At 40.4% G+C, this 20589-nt stretch overlaps 2 protein-coding genes and 1 long non-coding RNA gene across 3 annotated transcripts; all 3 read right to left on the bottom strand.

Moving 5' to 3' along the window:
* Positions 1–1522: 1522 nt before the first annotated feature.
* Positions 1523–20494, bottom strand: LOC309488891 (uncharacterized protein). The gene is made up of 4 exons (XM_082157309.1): positions 19891–20494; positions 19736–19788; positions 16157–19623; positions 1523–2736 (listed from the first exon to the last, which is right to left on the bottom strand). The coding sequence occupies exons 1-4, from the start codon at positions 20007–20009 to the stop codon at positions 1561–1563; spliced, it is 4815 nt and encodes a 1604-aa protein (XP_082013435.1). The 5' UTR covers positions 20010–20494; the 3' UTR covers positions 1523–1560.
* Positions 2738–3296, bottom strand: LOC309489600. Its single transcript, XR_014202453.1, has 3 exons — positions 3215–3296; positions 3064–3119; positions 2738–2972 (listed from the first exon to the last, which is right to left on the bottom strand). It is a non-coding gene; the product is annotated as an uncharacterized lncRNA (long non-coding RNA).
* On the bottom strand, positions 5195–6971 carry LOC309489583 (uncharacterized protein). Its single transcript, XM_082158420.1, has 3 exons — positions 6903–6971; positions 6757–6812; positions 5195–6669 (listed from the first exon to the last, which is right to left on the bottom strand). Exons 1-3 carry the CDS (start codon positions 6959–6961, stop codon positions 5267–5269), a joined length of 1518 nt encoding a protein of 505 aa, XP_082014546.1. The 5' UTR covers positions 6962–6971; the 3' UTR covers positions 5195–5266.
* Positions 20495–20589: the final 95 nt, after the last annotated feature.

Raw genomic sequence — 20589 nt, 5'->3', positions numbered from 1 at the left:
ATTATTAACCACCTCATGTACGCGGATGACCTGGTCATTTTTTGTCCATATAGCGCTGGCCTTCAACAGCTACTAAGGGTATGTTCTCAATATGGCTCAGACTTTGATATTACTTTCAATTCTAAGAAGAGTAATATAATGATTGCTAGAAGCAGGGAGGACAATAAACTCTCATTTCCTGCTTTTTTTCTGTCGGGTATTTTACTTAAAGTGTGTGATGAGGTCAAATATTTGGGAAATTATATAACTGATGACCTGTCTGATGATAGGGACATTCATAGACAGTATTGTATGTTGTATGCACAAGCTAATATGCTGAATCGCAAATTTAGTATGTGTTCACTATCTGTGAAGACTACACTTTTTAAAGCTTTTTGCACTCCGATGTACACTGCCCACTTGTGGCGGCGCTATGCAGTATGCAGAAACTCAATGTGGCATACAATGATGGTTTGAGGCTGCTGCTTAAATTGCCACGATGGGGCAGTGCGAGCCAAATGTGTGTAAGTGCTAATGTATTTACGTGTCCTGCTGTACTCAGGAATCTCATGTACAGATGTATGTGTAGATTAGCAGAGTCATATAACAGCATCATTGCAACACTAGTGAATCCTGCATTGAGTGCAGTTAGGTTCACTTCGAGATTGTGGAACCATTGGCATTTTAGTCTATATGCTAATATTTGAACACTCTCTTTGTGTTTGTGGTTTTTATTTTTTATTATTATGTGTATGTTTGTATAGTGCTATGGACCATTTTTTATGTATGTCCTGAATAAAGAATATGATGATGATGATATCTACTGTAAATAGCCATCTGAATAACCTGATTCTCCCAATCAAACCCTGCAGCACTGCCAACTACTACAGACTTCAGTTTATAACTTAAATATGTTGATGTAGAAGCCATTTGTATCTTTGAACCTCAGGTTAAGTTCAGTTTTACTGATTTGAATCTCTGCCCAGAGCTTTTATGCAATTTTTTCAATTGTCCAAACAAAATCCAAATTAAATTTAACAACCAATATACAAACCAAATAATATTGATAATGGGTCTGGCATCAGTGCAAAAACATTTGAGGTGAAATAAGACTTGAAAGAAAAATAAGCATTAGAAATGTTATAGCTTTGCACCTATCAGGAAATTTGAGGCAGATACCAATCATCCATATTACATCAAGATCAGCCATAATTATTATAGCATAATGAATATTAGCAAAGATCATGACAGTGGGGAGAAAAAAAAATAATTTAAGGAGATTAGAAGCTCCAAAACTACACACGAAGCCTCAACTATAACCATTTTAAATAGTCCCCAAATATTAAACAGTGAATGCCTACAAAACAAAAAAAGTCATTAAGACACAGCAACTGAATCTTAACCAACTTGGTACAAAAAAAACAACCTAGATGGCACTCCTTTACCAAGTTAAATAAACTCAACTAGCATGAGTTATATCCTTTAAATGTTGAATAAAACACAATAACAACATTTCAAACGTATTAAATTTTATTCTGGAAGACATCACTTTGCATTACGAGGCAGATTTTCTAGAGTCCCTTATCCCTTGACAGGGTAGTAGTGCTTGAATAGCTGTACACCTGACCCAGATTCACGTACGCCCTGTGCAGTCTGCGGGATACCAGAGAACATACCAACAGGAGATGCTTGGGCACTCAAGCCTAAAGATGGAGCCCCGTTGGAACCTGTGAGGTGCTGCAATGTCACAAAACGCTCAGATATTTTCTTACTGCTTGGGGAGGTGGAAGGAGCTTGAGATGAAAGTCTGGAGGTTCTTTGAACTACACCAAGGAGACCCTGGGTTAGCCGAGAGTCCGAGCTATACAGGCCATTTGTCCTCCGATTACTGATAGACTGCCTAGAAATAGATAGGGGAGGGTAACCAAGCTTGGCATATGCATGGGACTCAGGGGTGTACTTGCTAGAGGGGCTTTGAGAAAGGTCACCATAACTTGTGCTACCATCCTGTGCAGAAACAAACGGTCCAGAATCTCTGGATGAGCCTCCTGCTGAAGACAGGGAAGAGAACCTACTCTGCACTGGAGAGCTTTGAATCAGAGAGATACCCTGTGATGTAACTACACCTGAGGTCTGAATACCTTGTGAAGGCTGCCTTCTTTGGGACTTCTGGCTTTGGGACAAAGCATGGCTTTGAGATGCTTGGTTGGACTGGCTGGCAACATCTTGGGGTGAGGACAATGATACACAATGACAATTATAGGATGGAGATGCAGGGGCAAACTGACTTGTGGTAGCTTGTGGCTGCACTGATCCACCATAAGTGGTGCTTCCCTGAAGGCTGAATGGAGTAGAGGACCCTGACTGGGAGGGCAAGCCATAGCTAGAGGTAAACTGCTTCTGTAAACTCTGGACTGTAGCAGACACACTGGCAACATCTTGGGGCGAGGACAATGATACACAATGACAATTATAGGAGGATGGAGATTCAGGGGCAAACTGACTTGTGGTAGCTTGGGGCTGGAGTGATCCACCGTAAGCGATGCTTCCCTGAAGGCTGATTGGAGTAGAGGACCCTGAAAGGGAGCCATAGCTAGAGGTAAACTGCTTCTGTGAACTCTGGACTGTAGCAGACTGACCAGCAACGCCTTGTGTTGAGGATAGTGATACACTTGGATACGAGGATGAAGACCCAGAGGAAAACTGATTTGTGGTACCTTGAGGCTTGAGTGATCCACCATAAATGGTGCTTCCCTGCAAGTTGAAGAGAGAAGAGGACCTTTCATTGGTGCCAGTCCTGCCTGTGAATGTAGAGGTAAACTGCTTCAGTGAACCTCTCTTCAGGAATCTGTTAGGGAATAAACTTGAGCCCACTTCTTCAGGCAAAGTCCCAGTCACAGGGACCTCTGACACAGAAGACTGGACTCCATGAGGTGAGAAAGTATTGTCAGAAGGCTGACCCCACTGCTGGTAGGCATTTGAATAAGCTCCACCTGTGAATGACAAAATAGAAGCTCACAATTTAAAAGATTTATACATATACATATAAAAATACAAGAAAAATAAATAGGTTAATTTAAATACCTTTAAACCCATAAGCATTCTTCAATGAAATCAGGAAGATTACAAATAAGGGTAACCTACAAGTGTATGTATATATAAAAGTTAAATACATGACATAAAAAGTAAACTCAATATTTTCAGAATCATTGACAAACAGATTGAATAAACTCACTTTTTCCACCCTTGATCCATGGCAAACAAAAAACCCAGAGTACTCCAAAACCCCAACATTTACTTTCTCAAACCACTACACAGAGGCTACAAATACAAACATACATTTAGCTGGAGATAAATGTATTTTATAGGCACTCATTAATCCAATTAGAGCAAATAACTAATTACATGAAACATCATTCACCTGGGAAACTAACTGGCTGTGAAAAGATCATTGGTAGCAATTTACAATAAGGTTTCAATTCATGGATTTCATCAGGTACCTTTCCACAGGTGTATTAATCAAGCACAATGCAGTCTGCATTCATAATCAAGGTGCTTGACTAATGTTAACAATGAGACCTTATTGTAAAGTGTTACCAGATAATTGTTTTATGAAGGCTCTGATACCCTCTGCTGAAACATTGTAAAGCAGATCATTAATCCAGACTTTCACTGTGTAATGTCTACATAGGATATTTTCATATACCTTATGCAACTGCTTGATCATTTCAGGCTGACCTTTATTAATTGTTTTGTGAAATTTGTCATAATGTAATGCAGACTTTGCATAGAGACAATTACTGATATAAACAGTAGGGCAGATATGTTTTAGGATTGGGCACATGCAGAAGTAAGAACAAAGCTCAGTTTATGCTTAATTGAGTGGAGACTAAAATCAATCCTGTACCTTTTCTTATTGTCTGAGTAAGCAAGTTACATGAGCAAAACTATCACATTTTACAATACATCTTATGAGATGAGTTTGCACAATTGGCAAACTCATTAAAAAGTTTGAAGGCACCAAATAAAAAATTTATTTTACATTTCGACTACATATATGACCCACTTTCAATAAAGATCAATGTTCCCATGGGTGAAATGCTCCTTTAAGGGTTACATTTTATCAACCATGTATTAAATACTTTATGTATTTAATAAAAAATATATATACAATGGTTTATTATACAATGATAGGTCTGGCATCAGCATTAAAATTCAAAATTAAAACCAACATTAGAAAATGTAAAGCTTTGACAAAAAAATATTAGTATTCCGTCAGAAAATTTAAGAGACCAATCACCAATATTTTAACACTAAGATCAGCCATATACCGTATATGCCATATATAAAATATTGCTGATATTTTTTTACTTCCCCTTGCCACTTTTATTTAATAAACTAAACATTTCAGACAAATTAAATTGTGAAATACTAACACTAAAAGATTGAATAGCACGATTAATAAATTAGTGCAGATCATGATACAAAGAAGGTAAAAAGGCCTACAGACTATCTTCTGTAAATAGCCATCTGAATAACCTGATTCTCCCAATCAAACCCTGCAGCACTGCCAACTACTACAGACATCAGTTTATAACTTAAATCTTTTGATGTAGAAGCCATTTTTATCTTCCGTTTTTTAACCTCAGGGTAAGTTCAGTTTTACTGATTTGAATTTATGCCCAACAGAGCTTTTGTGCAATTTTTTCAATTGTCCCAAAAAAACTTTCCAAATTGAATTTAACAACCAATATACATACAGTAAACCAAATAATATTGATAATGGGTCTGGCATCAGTTCAAAAATATTAACATTTGAGGTGAAATAACATTCAAAAGTAAAAGCAGGATTAGAAATGTTATAGCTTTGCACCTATCAGGAAATTTGAGGCAGATACCAATCACCCATATTTTAACATCAGGAGCAGCCATAGTAATTATAGCATAATGAAAATTAGCAAAGATCATGACACTGAAAAAAAAAAAAACCTAACCCTAAAACTGCACACAAAGCCTCAACTATAACCGTTTTTAAATAGTCCCCAAATATTAGTTAAACAGTGAATGCCTACAAAAAAGTCATTAAGACACAGCAACTGAATCTTAACCAATTTGTAAAAAAAAAAAAAAGCCTAGATGGCACTCCTTTACCAAGTTAAATAAACTCAACTAGCATGAGTTATATCCTTTAAATGTTGAATAAAACAGAAGAACAACGTTTCAAACATATTCAGTTTTATTCTGGAAGACATCACTTTGCATTATGAGGCAGATTTTCTAGAGTCCCTTAGCCCTTGACAGGGTAGTAGTGCTTGAATAGCTGGACACCTGACCCAGATTCACGTAGGCTATGTGCAGTCTGCGGGATACCAGAGAACATACCAACAGGAGATGCTTGGGAACTCAAGCCTAAAGATGGAGCCCCGTTGGAACCTGTGAGGTGCTGAAATGTCACAAAACGCTCAGATATTTTCTTACTGCTTGGGGAGGTGGAAGGAGCTTGAGATGAAAGTCTGGAGGTTCTTTCAACTACACCAAGGAGACCCTGGGTTAGCCGAGAGTCCGAGCTATACAGGCCATTTGTCCTCCGATTACTGATAGACTGCCTGGAAATAGATAGGGGAGGGTAACCAAGCTTGGCATATGCATGGGACTCAGGGGTGTACTTGCTAGAGGGGCTTTGAGAAAGGAGCGAAAGGCCACCATAATTTGTGCTACCATCCTGTGCAGAAACAGACAGTCCAGAATCTCTGGATGAGCCTCCTGCTGAAGACAGGGAAGAGAACCTACTCTGCACTGGAGAGCTTTGAATCAGAGAGATACCCTGTGATGTAACTACACCTGAGGTCTGAATACCTTGTGAAGGCTGCCATCTTTGGGACTTCTGGCTTTGGGACGCTTGGTTGGACTGGCTGGCAACATCTTGGGGCGAGGACAATGATACACAATGACAATTATAGGATGGAGATGCAGAGGCAAACTGACTTGTGGTAGCTTGTGGCTGCACTGATCCACCATAAGTGGTGCTTCCCTGAAGGCTGAATGGAGTAGAGGACCCTGACTGGGAGGGCAAGCCATAGCTAGAGGTAAACTGCTTCTGTAAACTCTGGACTGTAGCAGACACACTGGCAACATCTTGGGGCGAGGACAATGATACACAATGACAATTATAGGAGGATGGAGATGCAGGGGCAAACTGACTTGTGGTAGCTTGGGGCTGGAGTGATCCACCGTAAGCGATGCTTCCCTGAAGGCTGATTGGAGTAGAGGACCCTGAAAGGGAGCCATAGCTAGAGGTAAACTGCTTCTGTGAACTCTGGACTGTAGCAGACTGACCGGCAGCACCTTGTGTTGAGGATAGTGATACACTTGGATACGAGGATGAAGACCCAGAGGAAAACTGATTTGTGGTACCTTGAGGCTTGAGTGATCCACCATAAATGGTGCTTCCCTGCAAGTTGAAGGGAGAAGAGGACCTTTCATTGGTGCCAGTCCTGCCTGTGAATGTAGAGGTAAACTGCTTCAGTGAACCTCTCTTCAGGAATCTGTTAGGGAATAAACTTGAGCCCACTTCTTCAGGCAAAGTCCCAGTCACAGGGACCTCTGACACAGAAGACTGGACTCCATGAGGTGAGAAAGTATTGTCAGAAGGCTGACCCCACTGCTGGTAGGCAGTTGAATACGCTCCACCTGTGAATTTGACAAAATAGAAACTCACAATTTAAAAGATTTATACATATAAAAATACAAGAAAAATAAATAGGTTAATTTAAATACCTTTAAACCCATAAGCATTCTTCAATGAAATCAGGAAGATTACAAATAAGGGTAACCTACAAGTGATATAAAAGTTAAATACATGACATAAAAAGTAAACTCAATATTTTCAGAATCATTCACAAACACAGATTGAATAAACTCACTTTTTCCACCCTTGATCCATGGCAAACAACAAACCCAGAGTACTCCAAAACCCCAACATTTACTTTCTCAAACCACTACACAGAGGCTACAAATACAAACATACATTTAGCTGGAGATAAGTGTATTTTATAGGCACTCATTAATCCAATTAGAGCAAATAACTAATTACATGAAACATCATTCACCTGGGAAACTAACTGGCTGTGAAAAGATAATTGGTAGCAATTTACAATAAGGTTTCAATAGTTAACATTAGTTAATTACTTGAGTTAACAAGAACTAAGAATGAACAATACTTCTACAGTATTTATTTTCAACATTTACTAATACACTGTTAAAATCAAATGTTGTATTTGTTAACGTTATTAATGCAGTGTGAACTAACATGAACAAACAATGAACAGCTATATTTTTATTAACTAACACTAACAAAGCTTTATAAATGCTGTAACAAATGTATTGCTTGTGAGTTCATGTTAGTAAATAATACATTCACTAATGTTAACAATGAGACCTTATTGTAAAGTGTTACCAGATAATTGTTTTATGAAGGCTCTGATACCCTCTGCTGAAACATTGTAAAGCAGATCATTAATCCAGACCTTCACTGTGTAATGTCTACATAGGATATTTTCATATACCTTGTGCAACTGCTTGATCATTTCAGGCTGACCTTTATTAATTGTTTTGTGAAATTTGTCATAATGTAATGCAGACTTTGCAGAGAGACAATTACTGATATATAGGGCAGATACGTTTTAGGATTGGGCACATGCAGAAGTAAGAACAAAGTTTATGCTTAATTGGGTGGAGACTAAAATCAATCCTGTACCTTTTCTTATTGTCTGAGTAAGCAAGTTACATGAACATGGGTAAGCAAAACTATCACATTTTACAACACATCTTATGAGATGAGTTTGCACAATTAATGAGAACCACCTTATGTTTTGTAAAGTCCTTAGTACTCTGTTGAGCAAATTACATCAGTTCCAAAATTAACATCAGTCCATGCTAAAAATGACATTGTGCATTATGCCTAAACACCTTCAGTTTGGTTCTTCCTGTGCAAATGACATATTATTTCCATGACTTTGTATATTTAGATACAAACCCATGGAAATAATACTCAATTTCCTAATCCGAGAGAGTTGCTCTGGAGAACATCCTGCCAGTGGACACTACAGATAGATTTAAAGGTGCAGTATGCGATCTCCCAGAATTGTTGTTGATCACTGTTGATATTTGAAATCAACTCAAACAAACCCACCCCCCTCTCTTCATTGCTCCGGCTCCAAAATTGACAAACACTTTACAGCCCGGACCTAACCGCCTCGCTCCTAGCTGGTCTCGCCGGCGCACTAACAAGGACGCTAAACATCGCATTCTCTAATCTAGCATCACTAGCTGGCCTCCGTTACACACGCAATGCAAGAGTGGATGTCTATTTATTATAGCAGAATCCTGTATCTATGGCTTACATTACAACCACAGCATTTTGTGGTTCTGTGAAACCGCAAAAGCAATGATTCTCAAGTATGGAGCAGAAACAACGCAACCTCTGCGTCTCTTTTCAGGCTTTCCCGCGAAGGTCTCTCCAACGCTGGAGAGCTTTTCTAATATTAACGCGGGTCCTAAAGCTTTTGCCTGATCATAACACTTCTTTTTTCCAGTGATGTTCCTCTGAGATGTTCTCTTTTGTATTGTCTCTGATCTCTCTTTCAACAGTCTTTCTTCAAATCTCCCTCTTGCTCACTCTCTCTCCTCCACCATCATACGCCCCCTAATGCTGATTGGCTACATGTTTGTTGTGGTGACCGGTCTGACTTTTCAACAACGTTTTGGAAAAATTGCTTACTGCATCTTAAATGTACCAGATTCTTGTCGATCACCTGAAGTTAAAAGAAGCATTGTTTATACTTCTAATGCAACTCGTTATACGCCTTCTCAGAGACTATTGAGGCGCTTAACCAACAGTACGGACAGCCCCACCAGTTGGCCTTTCAGAGAATAGCTGAGCTTATGGACGGTCCAAAGGTTGACCACAGAGATGTGAGAGCCCTCCGAATGTTCGCATTGAGAGTTCACTCGCTAGTAACTATGCTTCAGCAATTAGGGAATAATGGCTACGTGGAGCTAGAGTGTGATTCCCTTGTCTTGAGACATGATCTGCAGACTAGTTTTTGACGGTCTGTCCATCCCCAATGAGTTTCCATCCCCACCTTGCTGGTTGGAGTTCGAGCTGCAAGTTCAAGAAGATAGCACCAGATTCTATCCTCTAACGAGCAAGCCTGAACCCATTTACAAGAGGGGACAACAGAGAGACACAAGATAGCCATCTAAGGCCACGAGTATCTTCCTTGGCACAGAAGAGATGCTGGCGTTGTGGAAGAGCCCAGCCCCACAGTGGAAACTCAGGACAATCTGCAAGAGTTGTAATCACCTGTACGTCCATTACAAGGTTAACCCTCTGGGGTCTGAGGTGTTTTCTGGGCCCTGGAGGTGTTTTGACATACCCTGACATTTGTGCTTCACTCTGTTACTTATAACCTTTTCATGAGAAAAAGTCTGATTACCCTGTATTCAGCACAAGCTCTGCTACAATAATATGTGAGCAGGATGTATGTAAAGTTTGTAGTTTTGAGAAAATGATGTTAATGCGTGGTAAGTGAAAAAGTCTGGATCTTGTGAACTCTGGATAAAGTTGACAAACGTTTCGGCTCTTTGCCTTCCACAGTGCACACTGATGAAGGCAAAGAGCCGAAACGTTTGTCAACTTTATCTCCTGTCTATAATAAGAGATTTTAAGAGTGCAGACCTTTTTTGCATTTTTGATTTGATACACAGGTCTCAGCATCTAATTCGCTGGTAGAGTGCAGTGAGTGTGTTGATTAAACAATATAACAATAAACATTATATATATATATATATATATATATATATATATATAAAAGAATGAATGTTTTTCCATAATTTTTTTGCAAAAATTGTTTAGGGTCGCTAACGAGTAACAGTGTGATTATTATATATATATTTTTTTTTTCTTCTGCACAACAATAATTAAACTTTTATGGCTGAATAAGTGCAATTCACCTTTATTCCACAAGGTGGAAATGTCTGATACACAACGATGAAGTGATGTTTCACTCATAGTTACCGCAGGCAGAAAATAAAAGAATTGGAAGTATCATCAGTAAACCTGAAATGAATGAGGCATTTTTTATTTATTTATTTTTTGGGAAAAAAAGCCATTTTTTTTAAATGGCTCAGCGATTTAAAAAGTACTGAACGCAATCAAATATTAATGTCACTGTCACTTGATGGTGGATCTGGTGAAGAAGCTGTCAGCAATCAAAATATTGATTTTGAAGATGTTGAAAATGATAGTTTTGAAAATATGTTTGTGATTGTGAATATGAGTCAGATGCTGAAATTACTGGGAAATTAGCTTTGACGAGGACAGTGATGGTATCAAACTGAATCCTTCTAAGCTCCAAAAGAAAAGATAAAAATGCTTTATTTTATTATTCTGTAATTGTTACTCTAATATCAGGAGAGTTTTATATCATCACAACAGTAATGGTGCGTTCACACCGGACGCGAATAGCGCGTCAGGCGCGAGTGATTTCAATGTTAAGTCAATGCAAAGACGCGTTACGCGCGTAAAAAATTCCTGCGGCGCGAATGAGGCGTAGAGCGCGGCGCGGTAGACGCGAATACGCCTCATTCGCGCGTCAAGTTCGCGCGAATGGCGCGAATTGAGCGCCTGCCGCGTTAAGCGCGTTACGCGCGAATGTTTTATGTAGTGCTATTTGTGCATTCTCGTGTTTGACGCGAATTCGCGTCTGCCGCCCGAGTTGAAAAATCTGAACTTCTGCGTCAATTCGCGCCGCGTTAACCAATCAGGAGCCTGCTTGCTGCTGTCACGTGGTGAAGTGACAGTTTATAATATTATTTTATGTTTGGCCTCAATAAATTATTTTGTAATATGACTAAAATGCTTGGTGTGCAAAGCAAATCTTTCACATAAAAACTCGATTTCAATATATGAGAGATACTCATTTTGTTTTGAATGCTATTTATTCCATATCTATTCTAGATTATATGAAACATTATTATTCTAATGTAAAGACAACAAACACAATTTAGTGTATTAAAACTTGTTTTAAAAAATCACAGGACAGGTTTCACTTTTGGAGGCTGGCTCCATTTATTATCAAAACAAAAATAAATGACAGATTAGGTGGGTGCGGGCGAGGGTGAACCTCGCGCCGGGCTGTAGAGCGCGGGCTCGACAGGCATAGACCACTCGAGGCCGAGGCCTTATACGGCCTACGCTGTCCTCACCGTTAGGTCCACCAAACCTAGCTCCTGGAGCAAATTGTGAAACTCCTGAAACCCTCCGGAGGGTCTGGTGGACCCGAGTACAGCGACGATGTCCCCTACGCAGCTGTTTCTGCTCTCCAGAGCATATACGAGCGGTGACTCTCTCGATTAATGCTAATGCTAATGCTCGATAAACATCTAAAAAAGATGGCCGCCAAAACTTTCACCTCTGACGCGCGTAAATTTCGCTTCAAACTTTTGTTTTTACGTGCGTTAGACACGCGAATTAACACAAAGTGGTCAAGCGTCAAACTAGACGCGGCAGGCGCGAATTTGACGCGCTATTCGCGTCCGGTGTGAACGCAGCATTAGAGATCCATCCGTGTTAGATGTAGATCCAGGTCGCTAAAGACCCGAGTATGTAAAGATTTGCCAAAACATTCATCTATTTAAAGGGGAAATGAAGCAGTCAATCAAGTTTACATGATTTACAAAATGGATTTCCACTATAATCAACAATTATATAAGAAACATGATAAATGCAAACATATAAAAGAAAAAAGAAAAAAATGTTATATCTTTCGCGGCCAGGGCGCCGCCATTGTGCAGTATTCTAACATGTGACGTCACGGGGTTGGTTGGCTTTAAAGGCTCTGGGCTGAGTTCAGTAAAACGCAGTGAAAGACATAAAACTTAACATTAAACTACGCATAAAAAGCGTTCATCTGCTATCATATTATCATGTCAAACCTCTCATACATGTTTGCATCACACTGGCTCGTTAACAAGATGCATGTGCTGGTCGAACCAGCGAACAAGTAACGTTAGGTACAGTCATTGTTAGCTAACAGCTGTAAGCATGAACTAGCTAAATAACGCTAACTTAGTACCAGACAAAAAGACGACGTCTAACGTTATGTTAACAAACTGCACATGCACACTGTAACGTTAACTTAATTTTTTATTCAATTTAATGTTTTACATTTTCCAGACGTTACAAACTATTTACAGGCTATTTGCTAACGTTATAGCTTGTGTGTGTGTGTGTGTGTGTGTGGACTACTCTTCAATAAAAAAAAGCCGTCTTCCTGCTTCATTCTGTAACATACAGATCTGTATTATGCTATTGTTTTTGATTCTGTATCATACAGATCTGTATTATGCTATTGTTTTTGATAGTGTTATACATTTCAGATAATCACGATGATCATTGCGTTTGTCTTACCGAATGTGGTATCTTCCTGTCAGCAATTACAGTTTTTCTATAAGCTTTTTTTTAATAATGCCGACAGTAAAATGTTGCCAGATATTGCTACGAAAAACAAGCAACAATTTTTTTTTTTTTTATAATAATCCGAAATAAGTTCAAAGCTTGTGTTTTGGAAATAAGATTAATATATCACGAACCCTAACATGCAACTTTCCACTTTAATAACTTCCTAAAGTGTGACATTAAATCAGAAAAACAAGTCCAGAAGACTACTGTCACCTTTCCATTAGGTGGATCTGGCAACACTGGATCACACCCGCGCCCTCACAACGCGCTCTCAAGCCCCGTTCACTGCGCTAGATTCTCGCAGCAAAATGAATCGCAAACACTCATATGAGGTGGTTTAAACGGCTAATTAATCATTCAGAGAGCTTGAAATTTTATTTTTGAATGTAAAAAAATGACAGAGGTCCGGACCTCGGTGACCTCATAGCTGGCTACGGCCATGTATCACCGGCTGTTCGACATAGCGACGTACCACTGCTCGGTTCCCACGCCGTATCGACTCAAATGCATAAGTAATGGGACACACAGGCTCAACAGGTCTCTCAAGTTCGTCTTCCTCCATTTCAAATCAATTGCGTATTCAGTCCGGTCCAGTAACGCTTCACTCTCTTCACTCACCAGCGGAACCAACCAACCCCGTTACGTAGGCTGTGACGTCACGCCAAAATGGCGACTCGTTAGCTAGAAATTACGAAAATAATTGTGTCATATCTGTGGTTTTTAACAACTTTTTAAAATAAAATGTTTGGCAAGGTGATTTTTCTAATATATGTAGCTACTGCCAGTGCCAAAACACGGACGTTTCATTTCCCCTTTAAGTGTTACATTTTATCAACCATGTATTAAATAAAAAAAATATACAATGGTTTATTATACAATGATAGGTCTGGCATCAGCATTAAAATTCAAAATGAAAACCAACATTAGAAAATGTGAAGCTATGACAAAAAAATACTAGTATTCCGTCAGGAAATTTAAGAGACCAATCATCAATATTTTAACACTATTGTAGCTGTAAATTGTTGGCAGATGGCTACTGTAAATAACCATCTGAATAACCTGATTCTCCCAATCAAACCCTGCAGCACTGCCAACTACTACAGACTTCAGTTTATAACTTAAATCTTTTGATGTAGAAGCCATTTTTAGCTTCAGTTTTTTAACCTCAGGTTAAGTTCAGTTTTACTGATTTGAATCTCTGCCCAACAGAGCTTTTGTGCAATTTTTTTTTTCAATTGGCCAAAAAAAAAAAAACTTTCCAAATTGAATTTAAACGTACACTATGTAATTGTTTTCGCTGCTAGGGGTCGCTAACCTCTTACAATAACAAAGGCGTAGTTTGATGATGCAACACTTGCTAAGAATTATGGATCTTGTCGTCAACGTCAAGTCGACCGATCTAATAATGTTTATGGATGAGTAAACACATCGATGTTTCTATCATGACTGTGATATGAAGCAGATCGGCATTGCTAAGAGACAGCTATCAGCGAGTCCCGCGGATATAAAAGGAATATGGACATTTCATTCTACCGAACTACACGCAAGTGCAGAATTACAACTCACAGGTCAGTTTATTAGACAAATTAAACTTGTGAGGTAACGCAGCGCTGTTTCACTTGTTGTTTTTCAACAATACACTATCACACTAAACTGCATTTGAATGTGTTGAAGTTTGTGTTAGTTTGTCTGTATGAGACTAGCAGTAAGCTAGATCAACATTAGAATAACATACAGATCATATTCTAACATTTACCATTGTTGAACTATATAACATTGATTAGTTTTATGTAAATGTGCTCACCTGTTTAATAAAGTACACGTAGGAGCGGTCGGAGTGTCGGACATGGAGCTCTCATTTATATACTGTCTATGGGAGCTCTCGGCATCTCGAAAACACCGCGCTGATATTGATTCTCGTTTTAGTTCTCCTTTTTTATCCAAAGTCTGCTTGCCATGGTCCATAATGTTTGAACGAAACAACAACAGTGTGCAAATAGACATTGCGAACTACACAGTTGTCCACGTCTGTCACCTTTGTTACTATCAGAGGGCTCTGGTTACTATGGCAGTACGAGCGGAAACCAGGGATAACACGGACATGACGCCATTGACGGCGACAAAACGGAAATAAAGAAACGGTACGTGTCTTCGAATTAAATTACAAATTTCTCCTGGTTTGGAAGTTGTTGGAAACAGTAGGGATAATGTAAGTACACAACTAAAAAAAATATATATATAACAGTGATTTTTGCTATTTTTAAAGGAAAAAAAAGTTACATATTGTACCTTTAACAACCAATATACATAAACCAAATAATATTGATAATGGGTCTGGCATCAGTGCAAAAACATTAACATTTGAGATGAAATGAGACTTGAAAGTAAAATAAGCATTAGAAATGTTATAGCTTTTCACCTATCAGGAAAAAGGAGATTAGAAGCTCCAAAACTGCACCCGAAGCCTCAACTATAACCGCTTTAAATAACCCCCAAATTTTAGTTAAACAGTGAATGCCAAAAAAAAAATATATATATATATATATATATATATATATATATATATATATATTAGGGCTGGGAATCGATAAAAAAAAATTAACTAATTAATTGCACAATTTCTGTAATTAATTGCAATTAATTGCGCTTCCCCCAAGCTTGTAATCATCAATATTTAAACTTAGAATCACCTAATTAAACAACACAGGAAAAAAAGGGAACAGAAAATAGCCCTATATTAAAATATTAAACATCAATATATTATTCTTTTTCAATAATCAATCAACATAATCAATTTAACAGATTATTATTATTATTATTATTTTATTAATTATTAAAACAAAATATAGTCCTACAAAGCTATTATTACCAGAGCAGGTCATTTTACCATTGTTGCCCAGCATGGCTATACCAGCTCAGCAAACAGAAGTCAACAGAGAAATTTCACGTTACTTGAGTGGACTTTACTTTTCCAGTGCTTAGTACATGATTGAAGCCTTTGGGCCGTTAACGACAGAGCCGCCGACACACACACACGGAACGGAGAGCTCGCCGCTGCTGGGCCATTAACGACAGAGCGAGCCGACACACACACACACACACACACACACACACACACACACACACACACCATGCACGCGCGCGCGCGGAGCACAGAGCGCGCCGACCGACCGACACACACACACACACACTCACGCGCGCGCGCGGAGCACAGAGCGCGACGCACATACCGAGCGGAAAAGACCCGCTCATGAAACCTGCCCGAGAATGAAACCTGACCGCCGAACATGGAGGGGCGGGACGGCATATTTCGGCCTTTTTAATAGCAGACGCAACAGGAAATCATTAAAACGAGGAAAAAAAAAAAAAGTGCTGCGTCAATTGCGTTATTTTTTTTTTACGCGTTAAACATTTCAAATTAATCGCAAAGATTAACGCGTTAATTCCCCCAGCCCTAATATATATATATATATAAATTAAGACACAGCACCTGAAACTTAACCAAAAAACCTAGATGGCACCCCTTTACCAAGTTAAATAAACTCAACTAGCATGAGTTATCCTATATGTTGCATGAAACCCACAAGAACAAGAAAAACGCTTCAAACATTTATTACATTTTATTCTGGAAGACATCACTTTGCATTATGAGGCAGTTTTTCTAGAGTCCCTTAGCCCTTGACGGGGGTAGTAGTGCTTGAATAGCTGGACACCTGACCCAGATTCACGTAGAGCCTGTGCAGTCTGCGGGATACCAGAGAACATACCAATAGGAGATACTTGGGCACTCAAGCCTAAAGATGGAGCCCTGTTGGAACCTGTGAGGCGCTGCAATGTCACAAAACGCTCAGATATTTTCTTACTGCTTGGGGAGGTGGGAGGAGCTTGAAATGAAAGTCTAGAGGTTCTTTCAACTACACCAAGGAGACCCTGGGTTAGCCGAGAGTCCGAGCTATACAGGCCATTTGCCCTCTGATTACTGATAGACTGACTAGAAATAGATAGGGGAGGGTAACCAAGCTTGGCATATGCATGGGACTCAGGGGTGTACTTGCTAGAGGGGCTTTGAGAAAGGAGCGAAAGGCCACCATAACTTGTGCTACCATCCTGTGCAGAAACAAACTGTCCAGAATCTCTGGATGAGCCTCCTGCTGAAGACAGGGAAGAGAACCTACTCTGCATTGGAGAGCTTTGAGACAGAGAGCTACCCTGTGACGCAACTACACCTGAGGTCTGAATATTTTGTGAAGGCTGCCATCTTTGGGGCTTCTGGCTTTGGGACACAGAATAGCTCTGAAACTCTTGGTTGGACTGGCTGGCGACACCTTGGGGCGATGACAATGATTCACAATGACAATTATAGGAGGATGGAGATGCAGGGGCAAACTGACTTGTGGTACCTTGAGGCTTAAATGATCCACCATAAGCGGTGCTTCCCTGAAGGCTGAATGGAGTAGAGGACCCTGACAGGGTGCCATAGCTAGAAGTAAACTGCTGAGGTAAACTCTTGACTGTAGTGGACTGACTGGCAGCACCTTGTGTTGAGGATAGTGATACACTTGGATACAAGGATGAAGACCCAGAGGCAAACTGACTTGTGGTACCTTGAGGCTGCAGTGATCCATCATAAGTGGTGCTTCCCTGCAAGTTGAAGGGAGTAGGGGACCCTTCCTGGGTTCCAGTGTTGCCTGTGATGGTAGAGATAAACTGCTTTCGTGAACTCTGGACTGTAGCAGACTGACTGGCAGCCCCTTGGGGTGAGGATAGTGATACACTTGGATAGGAGGATGAAAACCCAGAGGCAAACTGGTTTGTGGCACCTTGAGGCTTGAGTGATGCACCATATGTGGTGCTTCCCTGCAAGTTGAAAGGAGTAGAGGACCCCTTCTGGGTGCCAGTGCTGCCTGTGAAAGGAGAGGTAAACTGCTTCTGTGAACTCTGGACAGTAGCAGACTGACCGGCAGCACCTTGGGGTGAAGATAGGGATGCACTTGGATAGGATGGAGACCCAGGGGCAAACTGACTTGTGGCGGCTTGGGACTTGAGTGATCCACCATAAGTGTTGCTTCCTTGAAGGCTGAATGGAGTAGAGGACCCTGACACGGTGCCATAGCTAGAGGTAAACTGCTTCCGTGAACTCTGGACTGTAGCAGACTGACAGGCAGCACCTTGGGGTGAGGATAGTGATACACTTGGATACGAGGATGAAGACCCAGAGGCAAACTGACTTGTGGTACCTTGAGGCTGCAGTGATCCATCATAAGTGGTGCTTCCTTGCAAGTTGAAGGGAGTAGGGGACCCTTCCTGGGTTCCAGTGCTGCCTGTGATGGTAGAGATAAACTGCTTCCGTGAACTCTGGACTGTAGCAGACTGACTGGCAGCCCCTTGGGGTGAGAATAGGGATACACTTGGATAGGAGGATGGAGACCCAGAGGCAAACTGACTTGGGGTACCTTGAGGCTGCACTGATCCACCATAAGTGTTGCTTCCCTGAAGGTTGAATGGAGTAGAGGACCCTGACAGGGTGCCATAGCTAGAGGTAAACGATTTCCGTGAACTCTGGACTGTAGCAGACTGACTGCCAACCCCTTGGGGTGAGGATAATGATACACTTGGATAGGAGGATGGAGACCCAGGAGCAAACTGACTTGTGGTACCTTGAGGCTGGACAGAACCACTGTAAGTGTTACTCATTCCTTGAGAAGCAAAACCAGTATAGGCCCCAAACCGAGCCCCAGAGCCATGATAAACAGCTTGGTGTGAAGACATGGGAACACTCGCATATTTGGTAGGAGATGCAGGGGCATTCATACCCACAGTGCCCTGAGGCTTCAGAGATAAAGTAGAAGTAGAGTAACTACCTCCCATCACAGGGAAAACAGGACTGGAAGTGCCAGACCTGCTCTGGGTGCTTGTAGACACACTAGGTGAACTTTGAACACTTGTGTACTGGTTAGAAACTCCAACTGGTAAGGCACCAAAATTGCTATACATCAGGGATCCTGGGGCATATCGACTTGAAGTGCTAGGTAATTGGGACACACCCCTAGAACTGCCACTTACAACTTGTGTGGGGATAAGTTGCCCAGAACTTTTAGACAATTCAGGCCCAGAGCTTCCCTGAGAAGTGGAAGCAGATGCCTGAGTCAAGGTAGACAAAATGCTTTGAGAAAGACTACTCTGAGTGTCTAGAGGTAAAGCAGGACCTGTTGACTGTGAATCTGTGTTAACCATAAACAAGCTGGGAGTGCTTTGACTATTACTAGACTGGCTAGAAACCTCCAAAGGTGAAGGCAGGAGCTGATTGGAGGTTTCTTGAGATTGGGGAGTCAAGTCAACTTGAAAGGAAGAGCCAGACGCGTCCAACAAACCGCCAGAACTACCCCGAGAGCTCTGACTATACAGACTGGGGGTACTCTGATCACTGGTAGACTGACAAGAAACATAACTAAGCTTGTTATAAGAGTCTGGGGTATCAGAGGCACCTTGAGACTGAGACAAAGCACAGTAAGTGATTTCACCCTGAGGGGAGATAGATTGACCAGAGCCTTCTGAAAGTGGTACAGGGCTACCTTGAGAGTTGTAAGTGGCACCTGGAGCAGATGAACTGTTGTACAAGATACTCTCCTGAGAGAAAACAGGCAAAGTGGCTTCTGTTGATTTAGCACCAGAAGTTTCCTGGGAGCTGGACATGTACAAACTAGGGGAGCTCTGACTACTGGTGGACAGGCCAGAAGTGCCAAGTACAGCAGGGAAGCTAGTACTTTCTCCTTGTGCAGAAACACTAGCAGTATCTGTAATGGTTAATCCAGAGGAACCGTGGAGCAATGTCAAACGGCCTGCAAGCTGTTCATTTAAGGGTAGGGGCAAGGACGCTAAAATTGAGCTGCTTGGAGCGGTTTGGGCATAGGCCGTCGATTCAAGCCTGCTGGAAACACCACCTTTAACAAACTTGAGTAAGTTCAGCCTTTTCATGGGTCTGTTAGTGAATAAACTAGAGTCCACTTCAGCCAAAGTCCCAGTCACAGGGACCTCTGGCACAGAAGACTGGACTGCATGAGGTGAGAAAGTATTGCCAGAAGGCTGCCCCCACTGTTGGTGGGCATTTGAATAAGCTCCACCTGTGAATTAAACAAAATGGAAGGATTTGTAGACAAACCTCAAATTTATTTATTTATTTATTTATTTATTTATCTATCCTTAGCAAACCAAGGAGAGATAGATCAATTGTACCTTTAAATCCAGAAGCATTACCCAAAAACAGGAAGATTACAAACAGGGATAACCTACAAGCATTTACACAAAATATTAAATACATAACATAAAAAACAAACTCAATATTTTCAGAATCATTCACAAACACAGACTAATTAAATAAATAAACTCACTTGTTCCACCATTGATCCATTGCAAACAAAACCCTTTTCACTTTCTCAAAACACCAAACAAATGCTACAAACACAAGCATACATGTAGCTGGAGATAAGTGTATTGTATAGGCCCTCATTTGTCCAATTAGAGCAAATAACTAATTACATGAAACATCATTCACCTGGGAAACTAACTGGCTGTTAAAAGATAACTGATGATTGTTTAATTAAGGCTCTGATACCCTCTGCTGTTTAAACATTGTAAAGCAGATCATTATTTCAGACTTTCATCTAATGTCTAGGATATTCTCATATACCTTACACAAAATGTGCCTAATCACCTCAGGATGACCTTTATGAATTGTTTGTTTTATGAAATGTCATAATGTCTTGCAGACTTTGCAGAGACAATTACTGATATATGGGGCAGATACATTTTAGGATTGGGCACATGCAGAAGTAAGAACAAAGCTGGTTATGCTAAATTGGGTGGAGTCTAAAAACAATCCTGTACATTTTCTTGCCTGACTTAGCACGTTACATGGACATGGTTAAGCAAAACTACAACATTTTTCAATGTCTTACAAAATGTGTTTGCACAATTGCAAAGCACAATTGTAAAGTCCCTAGTACCCTGTTGTGCAAATTTAATCAGTACCAAAATTGACATCAGTCAACCAGGATGTGCATTGCTGCAGTATTATATTTGATTACTTT

Source organism: Leuciscus leuciscus, assembly GCF_965113295.1.
Source record: "Leuciscus leuciscus genome assembly, chromosome: 24".
Lineage (NCBI taxonomy): Eukaryota > Metazoa > Chordata > Actinopteri > Cypriniformes > Leuciscidae > Leuciscus > Leuciscus leuciscus.
The sequence above is the reverse complement of the archived record's forward strand: the minus strand, read 5'-3'. Positions and strand labels throughout refer to the sequence as shown.